A 21,905-nucleotide genomic window follows, 5' to 3' on the forward strand; every position below is an offset into this window, starting at 1 on the left:
CTAACACGAACGGCCAGGCTTGTGTTAATTCGTCCTAAGCGCTCACACGGGCCGTTCCTCAGTGCTATCTCGAACCACTTATATCGAGTCGGTAATAAACGTTGTCAGCGTTGAATCTACAACGAGTAGAACCCTGAGAGGATCTGGGCGGCCTAGTATCAGCCTTGGAAACCTGCAAGCCGTACAGTAGACCGGCCTAGCCTTATCTACTTGTGTGGCTGGTCTTTTGTTATCTGGTACGTCGCGCCTAGGGGCAGACCCATAAATGGTTATGGCAGAACAATTTGTGGGGCTCATTTATAAGCAATCGCCTAGAAGCACTCACAGGTAGTCGTTCATCGCACATCCACCATAGATATATTATCTGCTTTGAATGTTTTACGGAAGGCCCCAGACGACGCTTTGAAATACCATGCTGCGGAGGCAATCTTAACGCTCAAGGAGGTTGGCGAACGACTACAAGCCAGCTTTCTTCCTAGCACACTTCGTGACAGTGCCTCTGAAGGCAGCGCTTCTTCATCCTTTTCTAATTCCATCGAGAGCGCTCTATCGCGCCTATACGAGTTAGACGCCGATTCCTTATCCTCTCCTGGACATTTAAACGCCCGTGAATCATTATCTTGTGGCAGGTACACAAGAGCACCAGGCAGCATATCTGTGTGCGATGTCAGGGCTCCCGCTCTATCTGATATCGTTCCTCCACCCGAAGAGGCGCTCCGGAATCACAGTCGGAAAACTTCTAACGATATAGTGTCTAAACTTGGGGACGCTATTTTGAGAACGATCCCTTGGATTTAGGAAATAAGCAGCAAAAACCGCAACCTTGTTAACTCGTGTAAGCGGAAACAGAGTGAAGACCGTAGGCTTAAAGACATAAGACGCATCGAAGGAGACTTAGAATCAAATGAACATAAGATCTTGAGACTTCTAGCTATCAGATTACTTACCTCGGAGTTCAGGGCGGAGCAGTCGCGCGATAAATCACGTACAAAAGTTAATAAGTTAGTCGCCTTCGTTCATTCTGTCGAAGCTGGAAATAATAAGGGTCAAAACGAAGATCAACCCGACTCTCTGCCCAAAGGTCGTAGGAGCGACGTCTCAGACTTTGTTAGACGCTTTTCTCATATATCTACGGCGCTAAAGCTCGCAAATCGAGCCATAAACAATAGCATTAAGCATTTAGTATTTGAAGAGGTCCTGAGGCATAGGCTCCGGAAACATCGTTTACTAGATATATATAAGGCGGTATCTGCTGTCCTGGGGCTGAGTATAAACAACTTCAAAAACTTGCCCTACAGGCGGATGCTAGACCTCATAGATGTTCTGTTATTAGATAAGATGAAGATATCTCTGCAGAGCAACAATAAACCGGAAGACAAACGTCTGGTTTTGGAAATCATATACGGTATAAATTCGTGGTTCACGAGGCTACAGACCGAATATAATAGTGAGAAATGAAGATTTAAGTGCTTCATGATTTCCCTAACACCTTCTAGATATTACTTCGCGAGCGTTTATACCTAAGCCTGAACCACAATATGCAAAGCGATCCCGATATACTCACGGATCTGTTGATTCACGGTACCTACCTATATTTCAGTTAGATACCGACGACGCTCATCTAATAACGACTGAGCTTGACATAACGGGTAGGAATGATACGGAATCTCTTACGGAGCCTCAATCCCAAGGTTCGAATGAGATTCCTGTGCTTAACACGCGGCCGTCTCTAAATGTTGAATTCATGCCCTTCGAGAATTTCAATCCCTTCCGAGACTTTGATTATCTTTGACTTTAACCCTTTCCAAGACCTTAATCCTCTCCCCGACTTTGGCCTTGTGTTTCCTTATGTACCCCTAGACGAAATTCCTAAAACCGCTAAAAACGTCCCCGACCGTATCAGTGCAACGCGGGTAGTGCCTACTACTCCTAGACAGGACAGCTAAGTTAATAGTCAAGAAAAAGGTGGCATAGCAGGTCTCTCCTCTTCGTCTATATTAATTCCTCAGACTGTTTACTGAAATAGCCTTCAGAATATATTAATACAATCTAATCCTCCACTTAGTATTATGTGTTATCATAGATCATTCTTCTCCGCCTCAAACGCGACGAAAATAACATCAATCCCTGTACCAGAGAGCGTCGGTGTGTTCTCGATATAGCAACACGTGTCAGGCGGTAGTTCGCTACCTAGGGGGGAGAGCGTTGAAGTTCTATTAATTGGAATAATTAATAATCGTTTCGTAGGATAATTCGGGTTCTAGATAATCGCTCCTCGAGAGAAGAGTCGCACAGTGCAGCCGACCACCTAGACGACGGAGTTAATTAGCAGTTTGAAATATAAAGGATAGAGGCGCACTTATATGAAAGCCCTAGGATTGGAGCTCCGCTTGTATCGATTCGTGAAGCAGATCGACCGATTTCGTGAAATCATCTCCCTCATACCGCTACCCACTCGTACTTTTATTCGAATACTTTGTCACTCCCCTTGCGATAAGATCGCGTATAGTATCGACGATAGCCTTCGAATTTTCTGAAATAGGTTCGAGACGCATTTTGAGTAAAGACCCCGACAGGGTCTAGTTACTATCTATCGATACTTAAGATAATATGAGAGCGGGGGAGGGAAGGTAGGGTGATCCTGAAATACAGGCGTGCCCAAAGCCAGAGGAGGATCACTACGTGACCCAAATATAACTAAGCCTACCGCTAGTAATATACCAAGTTAGTACCCCGGTTAACACGTGATCAGTCTTCCTAGGATAATTATAGAATCTAATTAGGATAGGAATAGTTGAGTAATTGACTAACTACGAAGCGGGAATTGCTGGTCATGTCTCGGATCATCTAGTCTCTGCTATATCGCCTCCTTTCAACTTCTTAGTGAACTATAATTGTCAAATTCTTCCCTATATAATAATGTACTTATTGAAACTGTTTCAGCGAGACGCTGAAAAATACATAAAATGTATTGCATTTCTTATTTATCGTAGGAGGATCTTAAAGTAACATAGTGAAAATCGTCGAGCACTTAACTATCTTTTATTGCAATCCTGTCCGTATCTATTAGGCACGGGTTAATTTCAACTGACTAATTCGCCCTCGCCTACATACTACGCGCCAGTTTTCCAGATAGTACTATCAGCTAGCTCCTACCCAATATACTTCGGTCTTATACCAATCGGCAACTTGCGTAAATACCTTCAAATCCACAATCAAGAAATTCAGAGCCAAATTCAGAAACAGTAGATGCGTGAAGATTCTTCAAATGCTATAAGTATACTATTAGTCTCCTAGCCGTCTCAAGCGCATTATCGCACCAAGTCTTGAGCAGAGGCCAAGCTATCATATTAGATCGACTTCCACCGAGGCTCCATTGAAATTATCTAGTCACCACCTCACAATAGCTCCTAGATTTTTCGAGCAGTTGAAGACCTAAAATCAGGTAGAACAAGTCGGAATAGGCGCGGTGAAGTTCATTTCCTTTCAGCAAAAGTACGCTATTGGAACTGCCGGTCTTGGAGCTTGCTCCGCTATGGTTATAGCTTCGACGTACGGTGCAATACTCGGTTATATACCACCACTTCCTTTGGCAACCCCAGACCCTCATGCGGGCGATATCAACGCTCGGCTTATGATGGCACAGATCAAGAATCTCTACGATAACAATCGGAATTTCTTTCCCTTAGCGACAACTACGAGGGTCGTCTGTGCCTGGTATATGGGAGGTGTGGTATTGCCCAGTTAAGTGGCTATTATGCAAAGTTCTCTTTACTCAATGGGCCTTACTCCGATTATGAAATATTATCTAGTACCTGTGAATCCGAACATTCCTGGCCAGGGAACAGTCGTTGTTACGGTTAGGCCAGTGGTATATCATGACGATATACGAATTTAAAACCCCGAATACGTCTTCAAGCTCGAGTTTAAGCAATTTACAGTCATCCGACGGTGACTAGCACTAGTTCGAGATGAAGAGCCAAGTTAGGGAGTATAGGGCTAATTGTGTGTGTTTATTTCGCTAGTTTTTTATTGTACGGCTAGTCAGCCGTGGTAAATGTTCCACGTTAATAATATTGTCAAATATTTCATGACAGTAACTCTTTATCCGCGTTTGCGTATAGACCTCTATAGGAGTTATATTCGATCTTTCCCGGTCATCCTGGTCTTGCATGTGTATAGCGTCAAGAGCTCTGGCACTAAAAACCGCCCTCGTATTTCTATTTCTAGATGTATATGAGCTATATATTAAGTAAGAAGAGTTGAGATTTAACATGCGTTTAACAAAGTCGAAGTTCCTGCTAAATCGCACTAACCCCACCTTCGTTGGCTGGAACCATGCAACAATAGCGCGTGACTTGTCACTTCCGCCCTGGGCAGGTTAGTATTTAAACATCTGTTTCGCCCTAGCTAAACGAAAGTTTTTTTCAACCCTAACGAAAATAGCAGGCTTTCTTCAATCTCTATGGATATTCGGCCACCTTCACGGGAAAACCTCGTTAGCTACGGTGGGTTTCTCTCTCCACGTCAGACGCCAACAGAAACAATTAAAAATCTGCGTTCGTTATGCATTAATAGTGATCTGCAAAATTTCCAGGAGACGATGGACATGCTACTCGCTAATTCTAAATCTGAAGGTTTTGTCATAGAGGAGCTCGGTGAGGTGATGATTGAAGCAATTAAACGAGACAGCGCAGGATTTGTTTCTAAGCTTCTCTTCTATGGTTTTCCGAAACAGCCTTGCTACGCTTTAGAGGCAACACTGTATAAGGCGAAGGGCGTACTTAGATGTTATCTCGAAGTAGGATAGGATATTAATAAGCCAGTCGGTGAAATTCGACCCCCTATACTTAGGTAGGTCAATTCAGCTATTTGGACAGAAAATTCAATGACGAAGACCAATTATTACAGCTACGCAGTCGAAGATAAAGAGATGACTATCTGGCTTCTTGATCATGGAGCAGACCCGAATAAACGATGCGAGATAGACTATACCGCTCTGTCTTATGCTGTTCAACTTATACCTATTTGTATTATCTAACTGATATTGAGCCGTGGAGGTAATATGCGAAAGGGAATGCTTCTTTAGTATACGATGTTCCGGACCACTGAACTTAATAACGTCATATCTCTGCTCGTGGATAAAGGCGCCCCTTTAAACGCCGCAATACATCAAGATAGCCCTACTCTGATGCGATTCTGGCCTATAACCCTAGGGACTCCTTTGCATGTAGCAGTGGAGCTAGGGAAAACGGATGCAATTCGTCTTTTGATCGATCTCGGAGCAGACAGTAGCGTCAAGGACTCGTAGGGCCGCACCGTTATGGAGTTAGCACAGCAGCTAAATCAGACGGAAGTTGTGAGGCTTTTAGAAGATAGAGCGTGAAAACATATCTGCAAACGGAGACAGGATGGATTAAATGTGTCCAAGTATTCAGGGTTAAATCCAATATCCAGAAAACCTTCTTTTCTAATTGATAGATCCGATAGTAGGTTAGGCCTTGAGTAAATAAACAACTCTATTAGTAACACAACGAATTTACTTCCAGGTTCATCTCGGCATAACTTATGTCCTTATACACTGGATATTGCGACGCTATCGGAAAGCCCCTCGTCAGTTGCTTCTCTGCCGTCTCGCGCTGCTAGTTCTAGAGCAGCCTTAGTCATTATTACCTCGACTAGACGATTCTCTATTCAGTTGAAAGGTTATAGAGTCAAGAACGCACCCTGAACGAGCGGCCTTTGATACTGATAGTATAATAGAGATCTATAATACTTGCTAGGCATGGTTCATTGAAAGCCCTGTTACACGCAACAGACACGTGTATAAGCTGGATGTTCCGAATATAACTACATTTCTTCACTGGTTTTGTCTATTGGTGATAAAAAACTTGTGATTGTGGTCTCTGTATACCGGGCGGCAACAAGCGATTAAACACTGTACGAACTACATAATAGCCATCATCACAACGAATTATTCTTGGGTCCTATATGATTAACGTATTAGCACTTAAAATAATGCCTTATTCTATGCCCCGTTCTATTTTCACTTAGATCTTAAGCAACTTTTGAATCTACTCGTGAATCGCTTCACTGCCCTACTCTAGTTGCTGCTTCAAGGATGTATTCAGGCTTTATTACCCTTGCCCTACAATCCTTTATCTATTTAGGGAGGGGAGGTCCTTTAACTTATGATCGAACGAGATACTGTTCGTCTCGGGTTCACTCAAGTTGCTAGATACTCAGTTCAGATATACCATAAAAATATAAATATCTTGAAGGGGACAGCAGTGACCGAGCAGTCGTGATGTACGACGAGGAGTTGGAATCTCTTTCTCTTGGCGCCCTCCTGTGGCATACCCTAATTCTCTATATAACTCTTCTATTTTATGTAATTAATTGCCGCTATATTCGAGAGCTCCTGTTATACGTAGGTTTACCTCTACTTGTGCTACTATAATAAAGCTCACTATTGCCAGTGATATAACTCGATGTCCCGTAACCAACCACTCTATCTCCCAGAAATATTACTGTCAACACAAACATATGTACGTCTGAAATGAGCACAGTTTTTCCCCTATCCCGCTTGTCTTAGCAAGACATACCTTAGAATGGCTTGGACAAGCTAGTATGAATTCTTGTCGCTTTTGCCTCGATTGCTAATAAAAGTAAGGGAAATACGGAATGAATTTCAAATTTCTTCTGTTTAGTAAAATTATGAACATAAGAGTGGTCAGTGGAACGACAATGCCAGAGATAGTAGGAGTATTCAGTGGTGAAATATAAGTCATGAAGACGTTATTATAGAGAATAGTCTTATATGATTCTATTTTGTTAGAAGGCATTGCCTTAAATCAATTAATATATATATACCCTCTTCGGTTATCTATGCCTAGAGTTAGGAAAGAAGATATTCTCTTTAACCTAATTTAAACTTATAAAGGAACTATGATATAAGTTACGTCCTGACTCTGCTATTCTTAATTACAATAAATTTATTATCTATTACTCTTAGCTTAATTCTACCCTCGTATGATTCTAAAGCTAGTTATCGAAAGCCTCCTATAAGTTACTTCCCTGCCCTTTCGCTCTAACCACTCCTTCTAAAGTAGGCTTAGTTATTATTTTCCCGACAAGATAAGAGAGAGACAGAAAGAAGTCCTAAATAGGCTTCCTCTAATATTATAACCTCGTATACTCGTACTAAGACTACGATATATAAGATAATAAATCCTAAGACCCTTCCCGACTCGTAGGACTTTTTAATTTACGTTAAATTCCTAACGAGTATCCTCACGAGGCTATATATAAGGGAATCGATAAACCAGCGCAGGTCTCTAGAGATTGGTTATTATAATCGTATAGGACCTAGTGAAGGAAATAGTATTTAGCGAATTGAACCTTATAAGTCGAGTTAATAAATTTATAGTAGATTTCTAGAGACGCTAATAGTATAGATTATAGCGTAAATACAGAAAACTATCCTAACCGTGCGACTTCTCGACGAAGCTAGGTTCGAGAGATATAGTAGGATAGTCCGGATATTAGAGACCTTCTTTATTATATTCTATATTAAATATAATAATAACTCGAATAGCTATATTTATAGAGGTCCCTTTATTTATAGAAAAGCGATATCCGAAGTCTACTTACTGAAACTTTATAATAAGATTAGGGCTGTAAAAGCTCTTCTAGGAGACGAGTAGTATAATTTACGACAGAAATACGGTATTAAAAGAGACGAATATTTGATTCTAAGGCGTGATATAAATCTAGCTTAGAAATAGTGTAAATATTATACCTAGATACAAATTAAAGTTAAATCTATAAATAATACAAAAAGAGAGTAACTAGTAAGCGTATATATAATAAAGTGATGGATTTTAAATAGTGATCATAAAATCCGATTGCACACAAAAGGATATGTGTGTCCGAAACAGGTGAAGAAAGACTATCATGAGAGGAATAGGTATCGGCTAATTAGACCAAAGAAGAGTATGATCAAGTATGCCAATAAATCTACTCATGAATTAAAAGAGATGTCAAACTTGTTCAATTTAGATAGGAAAACAGGCAGAATTTATAACACGAGGTACATAGTAAATATCACATGAAGATATCAAGAATCGTTCGAGGTTATCTTGGAGTGTTGAGTAGTCTCCGGCCAATATAGGCAGTTCAATGCGAGATCGTTGAGGATCGTTGAGGATCAATATAATAAATCAATATGGTGGTCATGAAGGTGTTTCTTCCGGGGAAAAGATGGTGGCGGCTTAGTCATCTGCGGGAGGACCCCACATAAGTTGACATAAAGCAAGACTATATCCTAGTAAATAAGAGTATTAGCGGCGGTATACTAAATTACTAGCAAAAGGATCGATACTACTAAGAATCTACGCTCTCGACTACCGCGCCCTAGGATATTCTCCGAAGAGCTTAGTATCTACTAGGAACTACTACTAATATTCTCTCTTTAACTTCTAGTATAATAAGTATCTTACTTCTATCTATCTAAACCCTTAAAGATTAATACCGTCGATATCGTATATAATATCTAAGTAGACTACCGGCGATAATTAACTTCTTCGGAAGATACGTGATTAAGGCTCTATATAGGCTGAAATTGGCGAGGCTTTAGGACGAAGTAGAAAAGCTTGTTACGTGTACTATCTTAGGTCTAATTCCTTATAATACGTTTCTACGATAATATCTCTAATAGATCTAGGTATAAACCCGATAAAAAACCCAAGCTAGAGCCTCTGATAGATATCGAAGAAAGAAGTGACGAGCGTGACGATAAGCTAGTTAGGTATACTAGCCTTCTTAGACCTTAGGATCGCGAAGCTATCGAGTAGTTAGATAAAGTATTAAATAAGTCTCTATTCTAGAGGTAGAACGATATATTTCTTCCCGAGAATATAATATAGTAAGTAAGGAAATATATTAAAAATATTTACTTACTAATTTGTTTAAAAGACTACCTAGAGAGACTGATTTGATCGTGACTCTTAGAGAAAGTTAGGAGATTAGGTAGCTAATCTTTCTAAACTTTGTCTTTCTAGGACTCCCTTTTTACCCTATTTTCTTTCTTTTATATGCCTTCTACGATCTATTTTCTCCTCGCCGTCTTTACTTCCTAACACTGATCACACGACTCTTCCTGTCTATAATTACTATAATCGCCCTAGCCCCTACACTTCTCGTACTTATTACATCGTCCATAACCCTGATTTAGGATATATTTCTTATCTTCTACGTATTTACGCTAAGGGAACTAATAACACGGAATGTTTGCTGGACTGTTTTCGACAAGCTTTCTGTCAGCCTATATATGTGTGTGTATGGCTATGTGAGGTTGGTTGACCAGCGGCCCGCCAGCCAGCGGCCCGGACCGGACCATCGTTTTTCCCGCAGAAGGACCCCTCTGCATATACCTCTTCAACAGAGAGTTTTACCATGGCTAATTAGCTACCAATCGACCACGGATTCTAACATCCAGCTCCTTCCTAATCTATCAATTGGTCAGATCATCGATATATGATCGAATCATCGATTAGATCATTGATTTGGCCTATTTCCTGCTGCCTAAACTGTCCCAACCGTGTACTTAAACACCCGTTCGCTCGCTAGTTTAGCAGTTCAGATTCAATGCACTTTTCAGTCTATCCTATTGATCTCGTTTGACCGTCATACCTAGAGAAGATCTTATGAACTCAAGGACCATCCGTCTTATCTTGGTCCTATTCGCTAGAAGAACTTCTATCTTGACTGGCCATCCTAACGTCCTATGTGGATCCTTTTTCATCGGATACACTAGGATCTGTTACTTTCTGTTTTCGTCTTTGTAATAACGGTAAACGTAGGTGATATTGCGATATATCTTTGATTCGTTATTAATATTAAGTTATAAAATATACGTTAACTTACTAAAGAATCGATTAGGAGGACAGTCCTTCTAGTGTAAATGTTTACCTCGTGTCTATTATCTTAAGATAATCTTCTGCCTTATCTCGCGTTTAGAAGAAGGGAATTTTTGGGCTGATAGTCGACGTAGAATTTTAAGGAGTTCATACTACAGAACAGTAGCCTATAAATACATAAACTAAGGATAAAAACATAGTGAAGCGAAATATACTATACTTCCTTTCCCTGCCGAAGTCCTATAACAATAGTATACCTAATTTATACGCAAAAGAGACTCGAGTGCCGTAGTTTAAGAAAGGAAGAGATCTTGTTCGACAACTATAAGTTCAATAGAATACCTAGGTACGTACGTACCGACTACGACTGAATCTACCGGAAAGTGTAGTCCCTAGACGGTTTTAAGCTATATATTAAATACTTTAGCTTACGCCCTAGGAATCCTTAGTAGAGAACAATTACTATAAAGAGCTAACTAGCAGCTATATTATATTAAGGATATAATAAATTCCCTCTTCTAAACTATTTATTATATCCTATATTTCTACGAAGACTTTTCTTCGAGAATATAGCTACCTTTCCCCCTTAGTCCTAATATACTAGCGAAGCTTAGCAGGGGTAGAATATATATATATAAGTATCGGAACGTAGCCTCTTTAACAACGTATATGAAAATCCTGCGATATCAGAGACCGATATTCTATTATCGGATATAGATAGAGCCGTAAGGAATTCTATGATAATCTATATATGATATCATAGAATCTTATGGAAAACAAGATCATCATAATGAAATCACCACTATATTGCTAGTTGCCACCGAAACTAGGGGATCTATCAAATATAAATAGGACCTAAAGTCCTTAGCAGATAGTTCTTTATCTAAGTCCTGAATTTATTCTTGATAGCCTACCTACTGCTATTCAATCCATCAACCTCTCTATACGATCCAGCTATACTATATAGCTCTATCTATAGGTTTGCTATACCATCATCCTTCCTATACGCTTACACTTGCTCATAGGTTATGAGCCCGAGTGTTATATACTTATATTTATTATATAAGATATACCTTGGGCAATCTAAAAACACCCTGATCTACCTTCCTAATTAGGAAGACAACATTACCGAATTATATCCGACCTATCATCGAAGTTATATCCGTATACCCGGATTATATATCCGTCTATCCGAATCATATATCTCTATACCTGAGAGATATCTGTCAGTTATCCTATATACTTCAACGTTCTTATATCTATATATATCTACTAATCAGCCATGAGCTCTTCTATTGGAAGGATATATATAGAACCCCTTCAGGGAACTAAGAACTATATAGAGTGGGTATTGAAGATCAAAGCACTATTTACCAAAGATGGTATATTAGATGCTATCTTATCTTCTAAACCTGCTAAGGACGATAGTAATCGCCAAGTAGTAGCCAATATTAGGCTATATAGTTCGAAAGGTCCACTACTATATATCAAGGATGAAGATATAGCCTATAAAGCTTGGAACACACTCGAAAGGCTATATAATCCTAAGGGATTCACAACAGAGTTCCTTACTCTTAAGGAACTATTCAATACTACCTCGTCAGATTTCTCTACTATCGAAGATTACCTAAACAAGGTTAAATTCCTAGTAGAGGATCTATCTTCAAAGGGTATCCCCCTACCACAACAGGTAGTTATAGCTTGGGTCCTTAATAGTCTAGATGAAGGCTATAGATCTTTCATCCAATCTATTACTCAATCACTTCGAAGAGACCCTAAGAGCTATACTATTAATACACTCTTTGCTAGTCTGATTGATGAGGCTAGAGGACATCAAGAAAACTATGAAGATATCTATATAAATCTTTATCAAAATAGAAGACCTAGTTACCAACCTACTAGGCATCAACCTACTAGGCAGATATCTAGGCGCTGGCTATCTAATAGCCAACCTAGTGGTATTAGGAAGGCCTATAAGAAAAGACCTTTTGATGGGCACTTCTGTGGGCACTGCCTAACCACTACACACGATACCGTTAACTGCTGGTATCTATATCCTGAGAAAAGACTATTAAATTGGCAGCCTAAAAGATCGAATATTACCTTACAGGCTAAGCCAAATCTTAATAAGAAGTATCCAAAATCAGAATACTCTCTTGATGCTCAACAGAAGCAGAAGGCTATTATAGCTACTATCTGCCAATCTGATCAATCTGGCCAATCTAGCTAATCTAGTGACCAATCTAATCAATCTCAGCAAACCGGCTAATCTAGCCTAGATAGCCAATTCACTGATGACTATCTTATACTAGATAATCAAGATTGCCCTACTAAAAGCCCTCTCGATTTTGATGATATTGATATTGATATGAAATCGCCTGAGGTAAATACTACCCAGCTGGCCTATAAAGCAGATCAATATACTGATCAAATATATAGTATATTTGATATCAGTAACCAACAAAATCAGATTGATATAAAGGAGATCTATAAATTGATTCATGAAAGATCTATCTTATCTGATATTGAATTTATAGTTGATACTGCTGCTACAATTTCTGCTATAACCAAATTGGAATACTTTTATAGCTATTGGCCTACAAACAAAACTGTTATATGGGGTAAAGCCTAATCTATACAAATCAGATACGAAGGTATCGCTATAGTCAGATCTGATACTGGCTATATCTATATACTTCGTAACGTCCTATATATGCCCGAATTAGGTATCAATATCCTTAGTACTAATCGTCTAAAAGATATGGTATCTACCTTCTATAAGGATAAGGCCTATATCTATACTAGAGATATCTCTAGTAATCAAGATATCTATAGGCCTAATCTATTAGATAGGCCTAACCTATTTAATAGGCCTAATCTACCTACTATATCTAGTAGGACTACTATATTCACTGCTACTAAGCAGGAAGGTCTATATAAGATTAAATTAGATATTCTCTGCCCTAAAGGACTAGAGAGACATCAAGCTATCTTAGCCATAAAATCGGATCAAGAAGCTAGTAAACTAGCTACTATTAAATTATGGCATGAGCGACTAGCTCATATAGGATTTAATCCTCTACAGAAGATTCTAAAGCAGATAGGTCTAGATATCTCTAAAGAAGATATATCTAGATATATAGAAGATATCTGCGAGATATGCCTACTATCAAAATATAATAGGTCTATCAATAAACGATCTCTCGATACTACTGAATATCGAATCGGCGAAAGGATTCATAGCGATCTTGGCGGGCCAATTAGCCCTAAAACCTATGATGGCTATCAGTACTATATCACCTTTCTAGATAAGAAATCTAGATATCTATCAGTCAAGCTGATAAAATCTAAAGATCAAGCGCTTAATGCGTTTAAAGCATATAAGAATCTATCTGAAAATCAAATTGATACTACTATCAAAGAGATCTTTACTGATAATGGTAAAGAGTATGTTAACAGCGATTTCGCTCTATATATAAGGAAATATGGTATTATCCATAGAAATACTCCTATATATACTAAAGAGCCTAATGGCCTAATAGAGCGAATCAACCTAACACTGCTTAATAAGCTAAGAAGCCTATTGATATCTTCAAAGGCTAAGCAAAATCTATGGGGCGAAGCGCTATTAGCCGCTGTCTATATATATAATCGCACACCTCATAGATCTCTAGATTTCAAAACCCCCTATGAAATCTATAAAGGAAAACCACCTACTATCTACCATATTAAAATATGGGGATCTATAGCCTATTATCACACTAATAAACGCCTAGCTAAACTAGCTCCGCGTAAGAATCTGGCTATATTAGTAGGATATAGTGACTATCTTCACTATAAGCTATTTGATATAAAGCTACAAAAGACCATATGGACTAGAGATGCAGTTATCCTAGAAGGAAGATTCTTAGATACGTATCTAACTAGATCTAAATCATCTACCTATCTAGATGATTCAGGATCTAAATCTATTGAAATTGATCAATCTATAAAATCTCAATCTCAAATCGAGGCATGCCCAAATCATAAGATCGAGATTCAAATACCGGTACAAAAAGATAGAAACTATCTATCTAAAGATCTATCTAAAGATCTATCTAAAGATCTATCTAAAGATCTAGCTAGAAATCTAGCTATGAAATCATCAAAGGACTATCTATATAATATAGATAAAACCTATATATATAGTCTTGATCAGACTACTATAGCTAATCAACTAAAGAAGCTATATAATAAGCAGATAGATTATATCCTATCTGCATCAGTTCTAGCAGAACCTAATAGCTTCGAAGAAGCTATGAGTTCTACCGATAGAGATCTCTGGTACCAGGCCTGCTTAGATGAAAATAATGAGCTACTAGCCCAGGATACCTATGAAATTATCGATATACCACCTAATATCATACCTATAAAAGGTAGGTGGGTATTCAAAAAGAAACCTATTAAGAATCCTGATACTATTAAATCAAACTATATTACTGATAAGAATCAATCTATCAGATATAAAGCTAGATGGGTTATACAAGGATTCTATCAAAAGCTAGGAGTTGATTTCCTAGAGACCTTCTCAACTACTGCTAGAACAGAGACCTGGCATATGATTCTAATTATAGCCGTTAATAAAGGATGGTCTATAATGCAGTACGATGTTAAAAACGCATTCGTACACGCTGATATCGATACCGATATCTATACTATATTACCTAAGGGTCTATATAATAGCCCTATATACTCTAATAAGTGTTGCCATCTAAAGAAGGCATTATATGGCCTAAAGCAATCGCCTAGGCTATGGAATCAGTTCTTTAGGAAAATAGCTAAAGGACTAGGATTCTATATACTACCTTATGATGAAGGAGTATATATCAATAAGCAATCTAAAGCTATATTAATAGTTCATGTTGATGATATACTAGTTATTCATCAAGATAAGAACTATATTAAAGAAATAGCTAAGCAATTCAATATATATATTAAGCTAGAAGAACTAGGTGATATATCTACCTTCCTAGGCAATAATATATATATAGATTACCCTACTAAAAAGATATATATAGATCAAAAAGACTATATATATAAGCTATTAAAGAAATTCAATATATATGATTATAAACCAATCAAAATACCAGGAGAACCAGGTATTAGATTGCATAAGAATCCTGATCAATCTGATGATAAGATTATAAATCTATACCAACAAGAAATTGGATCACTTCTATATACTAGCCTAAAGACTAGGCTAGATATAGCTTTTCCTGTTAACTATTGTGCACGCTATATGGCTAATCCTGGCTATGAGCATATTAATGCACTGCTAAAAATATGGAGATATCTACTATATAGGCCTAACCTAGGCCTTCTATATAGCTGTCAAGGTAATAACCTCTATCTTAAAGGATACTCTGATGCTGATTGGGCAGGTGATCTAGATAGTAGACGATCTACTACTGGATACCTATTTAGCCTATCTAGCGATCTAGGGCTAAATAACCCTATCTCATGGAACTCACAATTGCAGAAATCAGTAGCTGTTAGCAGCTGCGAAGCTGAATATATGGCTATGAAAGAAGCTGTCTCGGAAGCTATCTATCTAGCTAATATATTTAACTATATGAACGATCAACTAGATCTAGGATATCTACCAGATATCTCTACTATCTTAGTTGACAATGAATCTGCTATCAAACTAGGTCAGAATCCTGAGTTCCATAAAAGATCAAAACATATAGATATCCAATATCACTATATAAGAGAGGCTATTCAAGAAGAAAAGGTCAAATTGACCTATATCAATACCAAGAGCCAATTAGCTGATCTATTAACTAAAAACGTTGATAGAGTGGCATTCGAAAAGCTAGTCAACCTAGCTAATCTAGTGGATATTGATGAATCAACTAAGATAGCCGAATAAAGCTATCTATCTATCTATCTATCTACCACTAATCTATATATTGGTCATATATAGATTACGGGGGAGTATCGGATATAGATAGAGCCGTAAGGAATTCTATGATAATCTATATATGATATCATAGAATCTTATGGAAAACAAGATCATCATAATGAAATCACCACTATATTGCTAGTTGCCACCGAAACTAGGGGATCTATCAAATATAAATAGGACCTAAAGTCCTTAGCAGATAGTTCTTTATCTAAGTCCTGAATTTATTCTTGATAGCCTACCTACTGCTATTCAATCCATCAACCTCTCTATACGATCCAGCTATACTATATAGCTCTATCTATAGGTTTGCTATACCATCATCCTTCCTATACGCTTACACTTGCTCATATCTATTAATTTTCTAGCTTACGTAAGCTCCCCCTTATCTCCTTAAGGGATATATATTTTTCAAGGTAGATCTACTTCCTGATCGTAGGCCGACTTAGTCAAGAGCTAAACGTATAAGTATAGATACGTTTAGTAAAGAAAAGCTCTATAATATAATGCTTAAGCGACTCGTTGAGGCCTCTAAAACAATTCAATATAATAAGTTAGGATATACACGACGTGTATATATCGATCTATTACTCGATAAATAAAGACGCAAATTCCCTAATAATTCGTGGACGTGTGCTTACGCAAAAGAGTTATACTAATCTAGAAGGGTACGATATACTATAGAGTACGCCGAAGAAATAGTGGCTATAGAAGTTATTCTTATAGTATAACGTTAAAGCAGTAGGCCCTATCCTTTACTACCTATCGGTAAGGTAGTAGATCTATGTTACCCCCGTGCCGAGGCCGATTCTAAATCTCGGTCCTTATATAATAAGGAAGAAGAGGAGGAAGAAGAGGAGGAAGAAGAGGAGGAAGAAGAGGAGGAAGAGGAGGAGGAAGAAGAAGAAATCCAAATGATCTAAGATGATGTATAGAAGCAAGAAGAATATATAAAAGAGAACGGATTTAGATAGGTCTATGTTATCTTAAGAGACGAAGGAAGCCGCTTAGCGTATACTACTATAACGTTATCTTATACTTCTAATGAAAGTATGATGTATTCTAATACTAAGGGCCTATATATATGTGAGATATAGGGCAAGATGCCTAAACCGTCATGCAGCATATCAAGCCAGATTCATAAGGCCTATACAAGATGGCTGAATCTCTATAAGCTTTATGCTATACCATCATCACTGCGGTCAATGACATCAAGTAGGACGTATACAACAGTATACGATCTACATCATCACTACGGTCAATGACATCAAGTAAGACGTATACAATAGTATACGATCTACATCATCACTACAGTCAATGACATCGTGCAATCAAGCAACCACCGATCAAACAGCTACTGCATGAGATCACTATGCATCTAGATCTGTCTACATGAGATCATCATGCATCACCTAGAACGATCACATGCAAGAGACAAGTTGGTTATAAATATGCCCTGCATTCTCTACCATAATTATGTTCATAAGACATACAAGCAAGATTCAATACAATCAACCAAGCTTCAGTCCTACCTTACTTTGTCTCATTTCATCTTTATGATTCTAAGCCGAATTGATTTTATCCTTCCTATTCAATCAAGAGGAAGAAGATCAATTAATCTTACTTCCTCTCTACCTAACCTGCGCAGCATCGCTTGCTCACACCTAGGCTATAGCGTTTTATGCATAATTCTAACAAGATAAGTTTATATCTAAATTTAGCTAGATATCCCTCTTCTGCCCGAGTACGCCTCGTTTAATAAGTACGCTAAGCGGCACGTATACGCAAAAGCCGCCAGCCGGGATCCGTCTACTAATTATACCCTGTCGATAGATAACTATCGTATAAAGCACTGCCTGTCGATAAGCTACTTTAGGACTACGCTATATTCCTGCTAGTATAGTGGCTGAGCCCTACTTACCTGTTATTCGAGGGCCTAGTAGAGAATACGAAATATATAGGACAGGCTAATACGGACGTAATCCCCTGATAGCTATAGCTGTATCTATATAACTTAATAGCTATAAGCTCTATCTACCTAAATACTATAGTATATTTCAGATCACGTACTACTATAGAAAATTGTATAATAGGCGATATACGAGATTTATTATAAAATCGACCTTAGAATAAATTTATATAAGATTTTATTCGTAGGTATTAGCACCTGCCCGACTGGCAATGTCGTCTTGGATACCCCTCTAATGCTCTACCGGCCAGCCGATCTAGATTGTCTGAAGCAATTAAACACAAGCTAGGCGTATATTCTACCACGACCCTCTTATGAAATATAATCTCCCTAGAATCGAAATCTGTCGGTGATATATAGGTTGGTTGGTCTATCTGTGATTAAGGCTATCACCGAGGCTAAAATAGCTCTATTAGAAAGGGCAAACTCAATTTAATTACAAGAATTGGTTTTGTGATAGGAACGTCTTAAGTTAAGGGCCTTACATCAAGCAGTGCTCCGCATCTCCGTATTCTATAGTTATCGCAGCTCCTATCACCGGCTAATTCCGAGGCAGATAATAGATCAATAAACGCGCCGGGAAACCTGAGCCTGTCGCGTAACCGAGTTAGGTACGTTGACTAGACCCACTCACTGTCTACGCCCTCACACGATCCACTGGACGGGATGTTTATCCATGGCAGGAAAATGAGCCCCCGCATCCAGAATGCTAAATGGGTTCTAGTAATGAGTGATTCTTGTGCTACCTTCTGGGACAGACAGCGCTACAAACAGTGATTGGCCAGCTCATGCTCCTTCGAAAATTAGTCTCGGTGGCTTATTGCCCTGAAACGAGGAACGAGTGAAGGGGGACTACCCTGCGCGAGGTGCCCGCAAGTTTTTGGCTTGCGTTCGTACTGCAAAATCCTTGCACGTTCTCGCCGCTGATTCGTTGCCTTCCACGCCAAGAACTGTTCTGCTTCGCTTGAGTCTATCCTAGCTACGTTATCTGATTGCTCGACGACTTCTCCATCCATCCTAGCTCTTAGGGTTCTAGGGCTTCGTTCCGCACTTCTGTCTACGTTTCCCTTCTACGACTGGCTCGTGCTGACTCGTCCTTGGTTGTATAACTCTCTTCTTAACTTAAATTTTCTTAAGGCATTAATATTAACTTCCGGTTAGCGTCGCTGATTCGCTGGCTTGCGGAATCCCTGCCGACATAATAACGTTTAGGATCTTTGTTCGTTATGCCATGCTTCACTCAATCGATAAATGATCCTAAAGTTCTCGGCTAAGAATATGGTGAATGTGACTCTATGCCAGGATTATCTATCCGCTCCAGAAGGTCTTACTCTGACGGAGGAATACCTTGCTGCAAAGTGCCATCCTCTTGGTGTTGTCCTGAAACTGCGACTAGGAGGCCACCTATCTCCCGTTAACTACCACGCTCTCCGGGGTTACTTCATTGTTATTCCACTGGTATGAAAGATTCAATAGTCTAGAATCAGAACCCTGGATGACTAGGAAGGTTCCATCCATGCAAACTGGGCAAACTAGGCGACCTTTTACAATCTGGCAACTTCGCTTCTCCATCTTTGTTGTTTCACTGCAGGGGCCTGGCGGTTCCCTGGGTGTACATCTCGGGTCAAGTTAATAGTCAAGGCTCGACAGTAAGATTTCTATCGTGATCACGTCGCTTATCACCGTGCAGCGGCTTCGGGTCTTATTGGACATCAGTTATTCTTTTTTTTGGCGAACCCCTTACATGTCCAGGCTACCCCTCACCCAAAAATATTCACGACGACCGGTAGCCCTTTTCGTGACAATGGCTCTCTAGTCGGTCTCCGGTGACGTTTCTTTTTCGTTTACAGCATATCTTCACATCTGCTTTCAAACTCTCTTGCCAATACTCGCTGGGAGTTAAAACCAGGCCTTCTTCGGTCACTCTTCCTACCGTCGTGCGGTTAAGTACAAGCTTCCGTTCAATCGTGAAGCAGATTCATCTCGTATTCGCCACCTTCTTCCAACTCAGCCAATGAGAGAAAATTAAGTCTATCCAGCTGTGGCTGGTCTGTGGCACGGTACGGGCCAAGGTTTGGGGAGTACGGCGGTTGCGGGTCCGCTGCAATTACCGGGGTTGGGTGCATACTGCCAATCTCCGTCCCGTGGGTCGACCGGCCATCTGGGGTTGATAGCCAAGTCCAGATCGCTGAGTTTAAAAGTCTCCTATAGCCAATCACACCGCCACACGCCCGCGGAGGAGATTTTCTGTAGGCAAATTAAGCTAAGCGCAATCGGAGTGGGGCGCTAGGAAGGAAAGCTTGTGTGTTTTTGGGGGATCTGGTTTCGAAATCTACTGTATCGTATACATGAAGGCAGCATGAAAGGAAAACGGTTATGGAGCCACTAAAGGCCTCGGCGAGGCATCAAGGTCACTTAGGAAATGGGATACGGCATCCGTACACATAGAGATATATATAGTTGAGGAATCCTGCATATCGTTCGCGAGGGGTCAGAGTACATAAAATCATCACCATCATACTATACCGTATACATCTTCAAAAGTTACAACAGAACATTGTTTTTAGTTCATTTCCTCTGGTCTGAGTTTCTCATTTTAAAGCACAGCAAAAAGTGGATCATTTAATCGCACGTAACGACGATGTGGTGGGGAATAAGCAGATACAGACTTTGTCGAACAGAAATTGGCGTGGTAGATGTGTCATTATTCAGCGCCATTGTAGATTTGATAATTTTTTGCTCCAAATTTTCTTACACGATAGTGAAGACAGTCACGGTTACAACCTAGAAACAAGGTCAGCTCCTCTCGGTCTTCGTTAAGGCCCTTAAAAACACTCTTGACTCACTGGAGTGGGAGCGGTAATTGTCTCGGTATAAGTCGACCTTGGGGTAATATGTAGGCAACTGCATGCGGCCGAGATTTCTTCCGGTGCCAACTTCGTTAAAGGAGCCGGGACTGCTCGAGCCTTGACATCGTGGACTGGTGCATCGGACCGCTTCTCCTTCATAATCTCAGGGAAATCGAGTGAAGAAAAGATAAAGTCAGTATACGTACTGCCGCGATGATTCTTAGCGTAGTTCTTAGTTCACTTTCGGGGCTCCTTACACTGGTTCCGGAGTGACAGTTGGTCCTGGAATTGTAGTAACACTGGGGATATTGAGATACGAGCTGCAGAATGCAGTTGCAGATGCACCAAGCTCTCCTAAAAGATCAAGCACAGCAACCTCGATATCGCATTCAAGACTGCGTTGTTCAAAAACGCGGTCTGTAACTTTTGGGGAGCTGTCCGGAAGACAAGTCACGGTCAGCTGCCAAGAGGCAACTAGCATAAGATAATGTAAAATGTTTCTGGCGAAAAGCATATTGGAGAAAGCCTTAATTCCCAGCGTTAACTGATGTATAAGTTTTTGGATCAACACAAGTATATATGAAGAATAAAACAAGTAAAATGACAGATCTGATACTTATATTCAGTACACGCGTGTAGATGGCTCATTGGCTCCATATGGCAACCAACGATCCTCAATCTTTGGTTCAAAAGAGCTACATATTCAAGGTCGGGTTGGAACGAAACCTTGATCGAGAAGCATTCTACTCCACAATTTAATAAAGCCTAATGTACTTTCTTAACGGTTGATATTAGTATGGGTATACTTAACGGATGATAGCCAGATAGCGGAGTCAAGTTTTCAACGTTCCGCAACCGGAACTGTGGCCGTATATTGACATTAGTCTTGTAGGATTACGTCTTGATTGCGTGTTAGAAAGGTTTTTTTACCATGGAAAAGTGTTCTGGGCCTCCTTTTAACTTTCATATAATGCTTTGTCGTGATGAGATACGTCTACTTCAATTTTTGGGTTAAATCCCATTGTGACGATATTCTGTTATGAGACATAAAAAACCTGAATGGTTATTCACCAATCAGAATGCGTGTGTCACGTGGCCTGATATTAACGTCTCTTGAATTATTACTAGCTCTCTCTCTCTCTCTCTCTCTCAAAGGATGGCACCCTCTCCCATCTATAGGTAGTCAGACCAGGCACTCCATCCCCAGGGTCCTAGGCCAGGTT

General features: G+C 39.5%; 2 protein-coding genes across 2 annotated transcripts; one reads left to right on the forward strand and one right to left on the reverse strand.

Moving 5' to 3' along the window:
- Positions 1-2,077: 2,077 nt before the first annotated feature.
- N7458_012668 (uncharacterized protein) lies at positions 2,078-2,555 on the reverse strand (the record flags this gene model as incomplete). Its single annotated transcript, XM_056916049.1, has 2 exons — positions 2,078-2,190; positions 2,462-2,555. The coding sequence occupies 2 exons, from the start codon at positions 2,553-2,555 to the stop codon at positions 2,078-2,080; spliced, it is 207 nt and encodes a 68-aa protein (XP_056760803.1).
- A 980-nt stretch (positions 2,556-3,535) lies between these two features.
- On the forward strand, positions 3,536-3,748 carry N7458_012669 (uncharacterized protein; the record flags this gene model as incomplete). The annotated part of the gene is made up of 1 exon (XM_056916050.1): positions 3,536-3,748. The coding sequence occupies one exon, from the start codon at positions 3,536-3,538 to the stop codon at positions 3,746-3,748; it is 213 nt and encodes a 70-aa protein (XP_056760804.1).
- Between the last annotated feature and the right edge of the window lie 18,157 nt (positions 3,749-21,905).

Source organism: Penicillium daleae (assembly GCF_028827525.1).
Source record: "Penicillium daleae strain IBT 16125 chromosome Unknown utg000009l_segment0_segment0, whole genome shotgun sequence".
Classification (NCBI taxonomy): Eukaryota; Fungi; Ascomycota; class Eurotiomycetes; order Eurotiales; family Aspergillaceae; genus Penicillium; species Penicillium daleae.